Below are 13,385 nucleotides of genomic sequence, written 5' to 3'. Positions count from 1 at the left end.
ATTGCTTCCGCTGTTTCGGATTTGGCCCTTATGAATTTGGTGAAAAGTTTTCTTGAGTAGTCGTCCACGATGGTAAGTACATACTTTGCTCCTCCCATCGATTCGACTCTGAAGGGTCCGACCAAGTCAAGATGTAGGAGATCGAGAGGATTCTTTGATTGTTTTGTGAGCACCGGTTTAAAGGGCTTCCTGGTGAACTTCGCTCTAATGCAGGTATCGCATACAGGCGTGTTGGATCGAGGTGTGAGTGGGAATTTGTGTACCATCTCGTTCTTGGCTAAAATGTTCATGTACTTTCCATTGATATGGCAGAGTCGTTTATGCCAGATCTCCCAGTCATTATGGTGGGATTTCATACTGTATTCATGGTTGGTGGTCCCGTGTCTAACAGTGTATAGGTCTCTCCACTTGCTGCCCAACATGATGACATTTCCTCTTTCGTCAAGCATTTTACAGTTCTTGGCGTCGAAGATTATCTTGATCCCCCTTTTTGCCAGTTTAGTTACGGAAATTAAGTTGTTGCTTAGATCTGGGGTATATAGTACGTCTTCGAGGAGTAATCTATTAGAGTCTTCGTCTCTTATTTCTGTGATTCCTATGCCTTCTGAGTGTATAACATTATTATCGGCCATGGTGATTGTTTTTCTATCTTTTCTCATGTTCTCTAACCATTGGCGATTTGGAGTCATGTGGCTGGTCGCCCCACTATCTATGATCCAGCATGTATCTGGCTCTCCATTTGTACTTAAAGTCATTACTCTCTGTCTGTTGTTACCCTCGNAACCTCTCCACAGCTTATAATATCTTAAAATTTGTAATAACTTTTTAATGACAATAGTAATTAAAGTTTTAATTTACCTCCATTAAAAATGCATTTGAAATTATTCAACTTTTTAAAAATAAAGTATTATCTTTAATTCACATTTTAATTAGCTGTAACAGTCATTTCATAAATAAAATAAAATTATTTATGATTTAATTGATAATATTTTTAGGTCATTAATTTTATTTAAAAGTTGTTATAATTTTTAAAACAAAACAAAAAAAAAAAAAAAGTTAGCCCAAGGTTGGACCGAATCTAGATCGCCTGCGTGGCAAGTGAGTTCGCTATAGACTCAGCCATTTCCCTAAGCTGCTATAGTCTAAAATCGACCAATATATGAGCTGTGCTTAAAGCTTTAGAGCCCTTTTTCTCAGAATCTTCTGGCTAGTGCACTATACAATTCCTCTGGGTGGACACCCTTGAGGTACACTACTANTTGATCTTCGGTTGTCGAGATCGATGTTGTCCCGTTTGTCTCTATTCCTTGCTTTGTTAATCGGGTTCAACCAGCATTCAATTGCCTTGTGATTTGGTTTACGGCAGATGTAGCATAGCGTTTCCCTCGTTCGCGATTTTCTTTGTGCATTGTCCTTTGGAGTTTTATAATTCGGTGGGTGATACGCTCTGTAGGCTGTGAGGTTTTCCCTCTGTTCGAGCCCATTTCTTTCTTCATATCTCTCGAAGGTTTTTCTCACGTCGGAGATCTTGGGGTCTTTTAGGTTGTCGAATTGCATGGCTATTAGGTTGTACTTTTGTGGTAAACCTCTCAATAGCGCGGTGACGAATTCGTCATCCTCTATTTGGGCTCCCATTATCCTAGCACTCTCTAGAAGTTTTTCTCCTCTTAATAGATAATCTCTCCATGTCTCGTCACGATTCATTACTAATCTCGCCACATTGTTTCTGGCCTCTATCGCTTGTTTCCTTAAGTTCCCTTNAGCCCAAGGTTGGACCGAATCTAGATCGCCTGCGTGGCAAGTGAGTTCGCTATAGACTCAGCCATTTCCCTAAGCTGCTATAGTCTAAAATCGACCAATATATGAGCTGTGCTTAAAGCTTTAGAGCCCTTTTTCTCAGAATCTTCTGGCTAGTGCACTATACAATTCCTCTGGGTGGACACCCTTGAGGTACACTACTAACCTGCAAAGTCTCATCCTGAACTGAATTTCCGAGACAGTAAGGTCTCATTGTTAGTGAAAATTTAGTAAAAAATAAAATAAAAAATCAGTTAACAGACTGTCACATCAAAACTAACAGTGACTAATATTTGACCAGATATTTTGGATATATTATATTCACAACAATGACAGAAATCAAATTAAGTATACTTGTGTTAATTTTTAATCACATATGAATAAATAATTGTGATTTACCCACATTTTTTTTTTTCTTCTTTCTCTTTTGTGCAACCTGTGTCATTTCAAATTTGGAAGTAAGGATCCGTATCTTGTGCTTACAATCAAAGAATGACAAATCTCACCCACTGGTTTATTATGCAGTGATCAAGTTTTAAATGTGGTCCTTACATTGACATGATGCATAGCTTACACCCCTGGTGTAAGCTATGCATCATGTCAACAGAAGATGGATGGAAACCTGAAATGTGTATTGGCAAACAAATGTATAAAAGATACAGTACTAAATAAAGTTGATGTGTCAAGAATCTGAGGTCTTAAATCATTAATTCATTGTGAAATAAACAGATATTATTAATATATTCAATTAAAATAATATAATTTAGTTTTTATTTTATATTCCAAATTTCAAAGCTATTCATATATGTGATTTTATTAAAATGATTTTCAGTGAAGTTGTATTTAATTAAATAAAAAATAAAATTTAAATTGAATCAGAATGGAGCATCAATCTTTTGGATTAATGCTCCATTTTAATTAGTCCATCATCATAAAACACACAAATCTCTTGACTTGTGTGTATCTTTATGAGAAAACTATTATTAGACTGAATTCCAATAAAGCATATTTCTCTGCTTTACAATAGCAGAATAAGAGATTTTATTCTCTCTTATTAATTAAACTAAAAATTAATAGAGATTTATGTCACTAAATTTAATTCAAATGAGAAAATTATATATATGATTTTTCTTATTTTTATATATATATAAATATTCTTGCATTTTGGCACTTCAATTTATTTATATATATGCTACTGTGAAAGACCAAAATTAGAGAATGTCGATATTCTCCAGTGAATGTCGAAGACCAAATGTTTGGTTTTATTATTATATATTTGAACAGTCTCCGGTGTATGTCGACAAGCACAGATAAGTTTTGGTGGAGGTCAAAACGACACCCGAGAAGCTGATGCCAACAGAGAGGCGACAGTCTGTCACCAAATCCTTTGTGGGTAGCCGGAGGTAGGACAAGGTCGTACCTCTTTTCCCGGCAGTGGTTTGGTGGAACCCACCCACTTTGTCACTGGATGGTGTTTTTGTTCTTTTGATCCCGTGAGGTGGGGATTGGTTTGTCAGGTCAAGTGGCGGAGGATGAGAGGAGTCGTCGGTAAGGTGTCAGCAATATCCAAATAAAAGACATCATTAACAGATCATTTTGTAATCACTTGATAACGTAATCAATTCGTAATTTGTAAGAAAAGTTACTTTCTATAGATGAGATTTCTTCTCAAGAAATATTGCTGAGAGATGCAGCTGCAGCTAATTCGAAAAGTGAAGGGCAAGGCTATACATGCTGTCATTGCAAAAAGAAGTGTTTCACAAATAGATGCAGTTGTAAAAGCAAGGGACTCTTGTGCAATTCAAAGTGCCATAACAGTTTATGTTGTTGCAATAAATAAGATTGTATAACGTTAATCACATAATTTATGTGTAAGTTTATTATTGTATTATTTTCTTTAATGATTTAGAATGTACTGTTTGTTTTAGGTTCAACAGTTTATTTACATGTGCTGTTACTTAAGCTTTCTCCTATTTTGACATATTAAAAAGCTGCATTTTTGTCTTAAAACGTAATAAAGATATTTTTATTCAACATTCACCATCAGTGCACGTTGAATGTCGACATTTGCCAGTGTAAATGAGAAATAATGATATTTAGCAAATATTTCGTACATGCACGAAACGGCTGTGTGAATTCTGACATTCACTGGAGAATGTTGACATTTGCCAGATATCGGTCATTCACAGTAACATATATATATATAAATTGAAGTGCCAAGATGCAAGAGACTGCAAATTAATAATGCTTAGCTTCTCCTTTTGACTTAATAATAGTGAATATACAAAGTGGCATGGAGTTCATGAGGTGCAGGAACTGGTGTATGAGTATAGTCATCTACGCATGTTGGATGGCAATCCATAATTCTATCATTATTTTTAAGAGGTGATGCCAAGTCACTAGAATGGTCTGTAATATCCCAAAGGTCTTTGATTGGGTTCAAATCTGGTGAGCATGGATGTCAAGAACACAAGTTTTTTGTTGGCACTGTTTTTCTAAAACAACCCATCTCCAAAGGGAATAAGCAAAGCATAAAGGAATGAAGATAATCAGCAATGATGTTCGTGTAATAAGAACCTGTTATGATAGATTCTATTTTAAGTAATGGCACCATAAGATAAAGATATTGTGACATATCTCACATAGATCTGAATATGCAAGAAACCTGAAACAACTATTTCTCAAAGATTAAATTCAATTCCTATAGTCTTCTACTATAATTGGAACAAGTACAACTTTACAAATATTAGAATTATGAACAGACTGTGGTCTGTCCATAATTCTAATATTTCTGGTAAACTCTTGAAACTGTTGTTCAGGAATATTCTAAAGCAGTGGCCATTTGGAAATAAAGTTCCCTATCTTGTGTTTACAAAGAGTGACAAATCTCATCCTCTGGTTTATTATGTGGTGATCAAGTTTGTGCTTTATGAATATCATATGAGCTGTTGAATTGCTTTATATTTTCTGCAGGAGGAAGGCAAGAAATAGTATTCTTCTGTCTTTTTTTTTTTTTAAATTCAATTTGCATGTTTGTAAGTAAATATTAGGGGCAGTCAAATGAAAACAAGACAGACTATATAACAAGTGTGGCACAGAAGTTGGTAATGCAGGTAGGTGTGTATATAGAAGTGCCCTCTATTGGGAATCAGGAAGGAACAGCGTGAACGTTCACCGCTATGCCATTTGTCTGTTAGGTTTGTTCGAAATGAGGTTGGCGAGTCGTGTGCGTCCAACGTCACTATAGAGGTCTGCTGCTTGTTGACTTTCTGGAACATGGTGCCACAATTAACGAACAGCGGTACATAGAAACTTTGCAAAAATCAAATCCAAACACCCAGGAATGTTGACAGACAGCATCATTCTGTTGCAGGATAATGCCCATCCACGTGTTACCAAGGTTGTTTTGACTACACTGCAGAAGTTTCACTAGTAACTTCTTCAGCATAGTCCATACACATGTTCCATAGTCTCGATTTCTCCCCATGCGATTTCCATATTTTTGGAGCCTCGAAGAAAGATATTCGTGGCAATCAATTTGCTTCGGACGAAAAGATGCACGCCTGGGTACAATCATGGTTCTATAGGCAACCGTAAACATTTTTCTATGAAGGCATTGACCATCTTGTCTCACAGTGGGATAAATGTATTAACAGTTACGGCGATTACTTTTGAAATAATAAACAGTTTACTTACTTTTTTCCCATCTGTCTCGTTTTCATTTGACTGACCCTAATAAGAAAATACTGTATATTAATTGTTATAATTGTTATGAATTTAATATATATGTGTGTTTTTTATTTAAAATTGTAATATTTATGACTATTTCACAAATAACATTCTTGATTTTCATCTAATGATATCAGAAATTATCTTCTAAGTTCACTAGATCTATTCTTTTAATCTTATCTTAAAGTTTTTATATTAATGTAGAATAATTTTCAATTTTATATAATGTTTAATATATTTTATATAATGTGTTATCAATTTTATATAATGTTTAATCAATGTATATTACTTTCAATTATTTACAATTATTTTTAACAATTACTTATATTTTAAATAGATATCGGAATATATATTTGTTGTTTCAATGAGTATAGAATTGACATTGAAAATATTAGCAGATGGTCTGTTTTTTACACCTAAAGCTTTAGTGAAAGATGTGGCAGGAATCATGGATTTTTTCATATATACTGTATGTAATTAAACTTATTATTAAATTACAAAAAAAAACTTGGTTTTATATGTTGAAAATTGCATTTTTATTTTATTATATTTTGCTCTTTAGGTTAATTTGGTCTTTCTGTGTTGGATGCCACAGAAAGTACCGCCTCAGTCTGGTGCTCAAGTCTTAATGATTTTAAGATGTGTTCGTCCTTTGCGTATATTCATTTTGGTTCCACACATGCGTAAAGTTGTATCCGAACTATGTCGTGGATTTAAAGAGATTTTACTGGTATTGATGAATTTAATTAACACTCACAGTTTTTTAAAATTTACATTTAATTTTTAACCTATTAAGATTATTTTGTAATATTACAGGTATCAGTTCTTCTTATTGTTCTTATGTTTGTGTTTGCTTGTTACGGAGTACACTTATTTGGTGGACGTTTAGCGAGATGCAACGATCCTGCTGTCACTGAAAGAGTAGGGTTAATTTTTTTTTTTTTAATATAGTAATTAAATATACAAATTATTAAGTTTAAAATAATATTTTAAATGGTAATAAATTAACTTAACTTATTTGAAATTCTTATCTTTTAGGCTGATTGTGTGGGGGTATTCATGAGGGAAATATTTATCACAAAAATGAAACTTCAACCAGGAGAAAATGAATCTTATCCTGCAATGCTCGTTCCTAGAGTTTGGTTAGATAATATTATGACTGCTTTAAAAAGAATTTCGTTTTGTTTACCACTTTTTAAAGAAATATTATAGAAAGATTTTTATGATTTTTAATAATAAAAACTTTTCACTTTTATTTGCCAGTTTGATGATATAACAACAATTATTTATTTTTCTTTCTTGTTGTCTATTGAAGTAAGAAAGTAATTGCATATTTAAAGTATTATTATTTTTATAAGATACAATTTTTTTTTGTTTTTATTATATAATTTTCAAAATTTCACATTGGGGAATTAATTAAATGGCAGAGCATTGTCCTGCTCCAAAATATAATCTGCTTTTTTTCTATAACTGAACATTATACTTTTTATAATATATTATTATTCTATTAAAAATTTTTATGGTTAATATACTTTCAACTTTAAGACTTTTTAATATATTTATATGTATTTTTAATATTTTCTTATTAAAATGAACTAAAATAAGAAGTGCAGCATTCTTTCATTTCTATAGGGCCAATCCCCGTAATTTCGACTTTGACAACATTGGTAATGCTCTTTTGACCTTATTTGAAATCCTCTCCTACGAGGGATACGCTGAAGTACGTGAAATTATCACTGCTCAAGTTGGGGATGTGAGTCTGGGACCTCCATATCTTTGCAATATTTTTATATTACTTTCTTTTAAACTTTTTCTATTACGTCTTGCATTTTTGGCTTTTAGCTTTGCAACACGATTTTAAATTGTGGCATTATTTAATTAAATTATGATTATTCGGATAACAATACTAATTTGGGTTATAAGAATGGGTATTCAAATGCTACATCATCTCTGCACTTTCAATAAGCATTCCTGATATAATGCATTTGTATTATATACTTCAGCTTAATAATTGAATATTTTTCACTCTGCAGATTCTTTTATTGCCTGGCATTGCATTAATTAACTCCCTAATGTGTATCCATAAGTAGTTTTGCCTTTATTAACCATTCATCTGTAGGCTAACAAATTTCTCTCTAGGGCCAATCCTCGCAGATTCAACTTTGACAATGTAGGCAATGCTATGCTGGCTCTTTTCGAAGTTTTATCCTTCAAAGGATGGTTGGATATTCGTGATGTATTACTTCAGAGATTAGGTCCTGTAAGTCTATTTTGTAAAAGAGCTAGGTTTTTTAATACCTATTTTCTTATTCAACTTAATAATTTCTTATTAAAAAAATGTTTAAAATATTAACGGCATATCATTCCAAAATTTAAGATTTTTCTGTTTATTTTTAAATTAAATTAAATTTTTATATTTATTTCTATAGGTCCATGCCATTTATATACATATTTTTGTGTTTCTTGGTTGTATGATTGGACTCACTTTATTTGTTGGTGTAGTCATTGCTAATTACAGTGAAAATAAGGTAATATTTTTGAATTTGTTTCTATAATATTAAAGAAACATTAAAAAATGTTATTTGATATTTAGGGAACAGCTTTACTTACCGTCGACCAAAGAAGATGGTGTGATTTAAAGAAGAGACTTAAAATAGCTCAGCCACTCCATTTACCACCCCGACCCGACAGTCACAAAATCAGAGCTTTTATATATGATATAACCCAGAAACTTTTCTTTAAGCGTTTTATCGCTTTATTAGTATTGGCAAACAGCAGTCTTCTATGCGTTAGCGTAAATAAGTCTTTCGTTCACTTACATTGTTTTTTAAATTTTATTATGTTTATTAATTTAATGAATATATTCCTTTCAAAAAATAACCTGTAGTGGAGATCAGATGAAAACTATACGATGCCTTTAGCCACTGTATCTGCTTCCTTCACAGTACTTTTCACCATTGAAGTAAGTTATCTGTACATAATATAGCTATAAAAGGAGGTTAGAAAATAAGATACTCAATCCTTTAGTATAAATTATTTTCATTTTAATGATTTAAAATATATGAAATAACAGAATATTCTGAAAAATTGTCTTCTTTCTTTACTTCTTTCCAATTTCTATTATAGTTTGATTCTCATTTTACTTTTTACTAATAATACTTTAATAAAAACAAACATGAATAAAAGTTTATTTATATTGTTTTATTTATTTTATAAGAAACAGATGTTACAGATGGTTATGCTTAGCTTCACATATATAAATATTTCAAAGCCCAATGTTCAAATAATTGTCATATTGAATTGATATAGCAATCTTTTGGCTTATACTTAACTATTAGACATGACCATCAAATAAACTCATTCAACAGCTATAAGTACCAAGAAAATCACATTTATTATGTGACACTAGGATAAGCATGTAGAAGAATATGTCAATAGCAGTATAGAGACTTTTGGCATGCATTAATTCATCTGCCTGAAAGCAGGCATCCCAACATTGCAGCAGTTGCTTTATGCCATCTGCAAAGGAGGAGAGTTCCTGTTCTTTTTACTACCGATGAACATGGCTTTCACATCATCTGTGAGATATCATCTGCCAAAAGCTTTCTTAAGCAGCTCAAACAAAAAATAGTCATATGTCAACAGCTCAGGACTATACAGGATGCTTCAGAATTTTCCATCTCTTTTTGGCAAGAGTTTAACAGTGGATGATCATTATTGTATAGAAGACTAACACCTAAGGTGAAGAAACCTAAATTCTTCTTTAAGACACGATGGAGGTTCAATGTCTGTAGATAATGCTGTGTGTTGATTATTGTGTCCATTTTTTAAAACTGTACTAACAGAGGTCTCTTGTGGCCCAGAAGATGATAAGAATTAACTTATAATAATGAAATTTCATCAGTTGATATTTTTTGAGTTAATTGAAGACAAAGACTGTCCAAAAATTTTTTTGGACAGTCTTTGTCTTCAATTAACTCAAAGAATCAACTTACTAGCTGGACTTTTGGGATGTGGTGGACTGCAGGTATTTCTACTGCACTTAAACCTTTAAGGACTTGCTTGATGGTTCAAAGTGGTGACACTATATTCTCTGAACTGTCACTATGCACTGCACTGGAGAAAAATGTCACCCTCTGCCTGGTAATATGCTACAGCACTAACCACATTCATTGGTCCCTATGATGAACAGGAACCCACAGTGCATACACCTTATTGTATCCCAACTGTGTCATCTAGAGGAACCATATAGTTGTGTGTGAAATTTAAACTTGGATGCTATTGTATGTAGCTTTTCGATTCCCTTAAATGATAGCAGGCATTTCATTTGATCACACCAAATACAATAATGTATTCCTATGTTTCTGTTTGACAGATTTACAAATTTTTCAGAATTCTCTTATAGCATTTGCAATTTCAGCACATGTATGTACTTCAAATGTAACAGCTATACAAACTAATCTGTTACTTTCTCCAAGCTAATCAAAGTGAGGAAACCAGTAAAGAAATAGCAAGTGAAGAGGACAAATCGCTAAATTAGATTCAGACCTGCAAATAACGAAAGAATGGTAGAACTCTTGTGTATTCAGATCAGTGTTTAAATATTGGAACAGTGTTATTCTGATGATTTTTTTCCTTGAAAAAAAAGTTTGTTTTTTTTTTCATTTTTCTTAGTAAACTATTATCCACATTATTGTATTTTTGATGACAAATATTCTATTCTTTCTTGATCTTCACTTACAATCAGCAGTTTTTATTCTTCAATATTCTGTTTGAAATGTTTTTGGAATGATGATATGTAATGTGACCTTCTAGTTTCTCATTTGTTAACCAAATTTATTTTTCTATCCGCATCATGTACAGTTCTGTTTTTTTTTTTGGAAATTTAAATGAATAATTGTTTTTGCTATTGCTTTTAGGTTTACCATCTCGACAATAGGGATACCAAACTGTTAAAATGGAATATTTGGTTGATATGACATATTAAACAAAAAATTTCCCTTTCCATGCTTTACATACAATTCTCTACTAACACAATGTGTTATCAGAGAATTGTATTCTGACACAGAGATCCAACATCTACTTTTCTCTGCTTTTATCTTACATTGATTTAAGTTTTGATTCAAATCTATTAAAATTGTAGGTAGTGATGAAAACCATTGCTTTTACACCTCGTGGTTATTGGCAAAGCAGAAGGAACCGCTACGACCTGTTTGTCACATTCATTGGTGTAATTTGGGTGGTGATGCACTTCATGTTAAGGGTGAGTATTTTGAAAATAATTAGATTTATATCAAAATTACTATTCTGAATTATGAATTTTAAATAATCGACAGAACATTTTGTATAAAATCTTCCAGTCTTTTATTTCTATTTAACTGAAAATTATATTTAAAAACAGTTTTATTGTTGTATGTCAGAATTTTTGTCATATTAAACATTTTCAGAATAAACTTATTTTGTTTTTAGAAGAAAAATACACTCTAAAGTGTTAAAACCATAAAAAGTAAAAAAATTTTGTTATAAATCTGTTAAGATGTTTGGATTTTGAATTTTTTTAAGATTTTTTTTTCTATTTGAACTCTCATTATCCTAAGGATAATGTGTCACTGGACAAAAACATCTTATGTTTTTTCTTATTTACTGCAGTATTTTTTAATACATTGTTGTTTTTTTGAGAAGTTTCTAAAACTTTATGATAAGATTTGAAGAAAATTATAACTCACTTGGATAACAATGTTTAATAAATTTTAATTATGTTTCTAGTGTAAAATTGTCTTGATTTGCAAGAAAAAAAATTAAACCAAGAACTTTTGGGACAGACCCTGACATATCAAGAAAACTGGCTACAATTACTAGTGGCTCTCTACTATTTTTTATATGAAAAAATTAGAAATTTCCTATAAAATTTTAAAAATTTCTCAAATATATCAAAGTAGCTAATGCAGTATAGATGTTTAAATATTCTTTATTGATTTCAGTATTTAATCGTAAAAAAAAGAACTTTTTATTTTAGATAATAAATAGTCAATACAAGGTTAGTTCTATTGTTAAATTGGCTTTTATTTCTCCAATCAATCATACTTTTAATTAAATATAACAATTTTATTTCTAATAATTAAATTCTGTGATAATTAGTAGAAAGTAAAATTATTCTAACATCAGCAGGGATAAAATTTTAACCAATATTCAAAACAATAATAATATTTTTAAAAAGAAATTGTTATCTGAAGTATTATTATTAGTTCAAAATTACTTTTAGATATTTAAAATCTTCTTTAAATTCAAAGCTAATGATTACAAGATTTTAAAATATAATTTCAGAATGATTTAAGTCATTCATTTGGATTTGCAGTTGTGATATTCAGGTTCTTCACGATTACAGGAAAACATGTAAGTTTGGTGAATGCTTTTAATTAACTAATTCTTTACATTAAGTGCTGATTGAAAACAATAATGAATGCAAAAATGCAAAGTAAATTGATCTATAAAATACATTTTGCTATTACATACTAATTCTAAAAATTGAAATATTAAATTTTGTTATAAAATTTAACATGTACTTAGAGTGAAAAATGAATAAGAGTTAAAGATCTTTTGAAGTAAAGATAATAGTTTAATTAAGTTAATAAAAACAATTGTTTTTAATGCTTATAAAAAAATAATTTATTTTAAATATCTAATTTATTATTATTATTCTGTATTTTTAAATAGGCTACATTGAAGATGTTGATGCTGACTGTGGTTGTATCAGTTTATAAAAGTTTCTTTATCATAATGGGAATGTTCCTATTAATCCTGTTTTATGCTCTGACTGGAGTCATTCTATTTGGAACTGTCAAATTTGGAGAAAACATAGGGAGGTAATAAAATCTTAAACTTTTGTTTTAATATAAGTGAATAGTTTTATTTTTTGAAAATTTAAATATATTTTTGTTACGCAGACATGCAAATTTTCAGACTGTTCCTAGTGGCATAGCTATGCTTTTTCGAATTGTAACAGGAGAAGATTGGAATAAAATTATGCACGACTGTATGGTAAATAATTTTGTGTCTTTATTGCTGTTTGTTTAGAAATTAAACTTTAAAAATATTAATAAAATTTTCAAGATCTATTAGTAACATTATTAATAGAGAACAGCAGAAAAAAGTAAATTATTTTGATTAAAACTGTTCTCTGAATTATATAAGCTATGACATAAATCTTTTTATATGTATATAATTTTTTCATGTAAGTTTACTATAATATAATAAGTTTTGAATTGCAAAAATATTTATATTAAATTCATAAAAATATCTGTGATATATGGCAAAAGCCTGATATAACAGACCATCATGGGACTGAAGAAATTGGTCTATTATAATGAAGGTTCATTTTATCATGATTACTTGTTATTATGGACTCGTCCATTACTATACAATAGAATCATGTTAGAACAGATCTCAATAACTAACCTGGAGAAAATATCTGCAGTTCATGGATGCTTTCTCTATGTCCAGGTAACAAATTGATATATTTTTTTTCCTCATTTCAGAGGAAAAAAAAATTGTTACTGCAAATACAAGGAGATTCTACAATATATAGCAGCGTTTCTCAAAGTGGGCGATAACGCCCCCTTGTGGGCGCTGGAGGCTTTCAGGGGGGCAGTAGAAGGCTCAAAGAGAATTGGGGGGCGTTAATGAAATATAGAGGGGCGACGGCAGACAAATTCTATATATAAAAATTCGACGGAATATATATAAAATGTTGACATTTTATATATTTTTTATTTTTTATTAAAGGTCACAACTTGAATATTTCTAACACATTGACTTTTATTTTAGCTCAGCGTTTCTCAAAGTAAGCAATAACGCCCCCT

The 13,385-nt window shown here is 30.9% G+C and overlaps 1 protein-coding gene across 1 annotated transcript in view; it reads left to right on the top strand.

The window, feature by feature from the left end:
* LOC111630024 (sodium leak channel non-selective protein-like) overlaps window positions 1-13,385 on the top strand; it is an 83,683-nt gene that overhangs the window by 46,808 nt on the left and 23,490 nt on the right. The window contains exons 27-38 of the mRNA XM_023374024.1: window positions 5,864-5,995; window positions 6,089-6,256; window positions 6,343-6,447; window positions 6,565-6,668; window positions 7,666-7,786; window positions 7,956-8,054; window positions 8,120-8,320; window positions 8,414-8,488; window positions 10,670-10,789; window positions 11,851-11,919; window positions 12,241-12,389; window positions 12,471-12,564. Coding sequence (XP_023229792.1) covers window positions 5,864-5,995; window positions 6,089-6,256; window positions 6,343-6,447; window positions 6,565-6,668; window positions 7,666-7,786; window positions 7,956-8,054; window positions 8,120-8,320; window positions 8,414-8,488; window positions 10,670-10,789; window positions 11,851-11,919; window positions 12,241-12,389; window positions 12,471-12,564 — 1,437 coding nt within the window. The remainder of the gene's footprint in view (window positions 1-5,863; window positions 5,996-6,088; window positions 6,257-6,342; window positions 6,448-6,564; window positions 6,669-7,665; window positions 7,787-7,955; window positions 8,055-8,119; window positions 8,321-8,413; window positions 8,489-10,669; window positions 10,790-11,850; window positions 11,920-12,240; window positions 12,390-12,470; window positions 12,565-13,385) is intronic.

This window comes from Centruroides sculpturatus, unplaced genomic scaffold (genome assembly GCF_000671375.1).
Source record: "Centruroides sculpturatus isolate CEXI.00-Female unplaced genomic scaffold, Cexi_2.0 scaffold559, whole genome shotgun sequence".
NCBI classification, from domain to species: domain Eukaryota; kingdom Metazoa; phylum Arthropoda; class Arachnida; order Scorpiones; family Buthidae; genus Centruroides; species Centruroides sculpturatus.
Note: the sequence above shows the minus strand (reverse complement) of the source record. Positions and strands in the feature narration are given on the sequence as shown.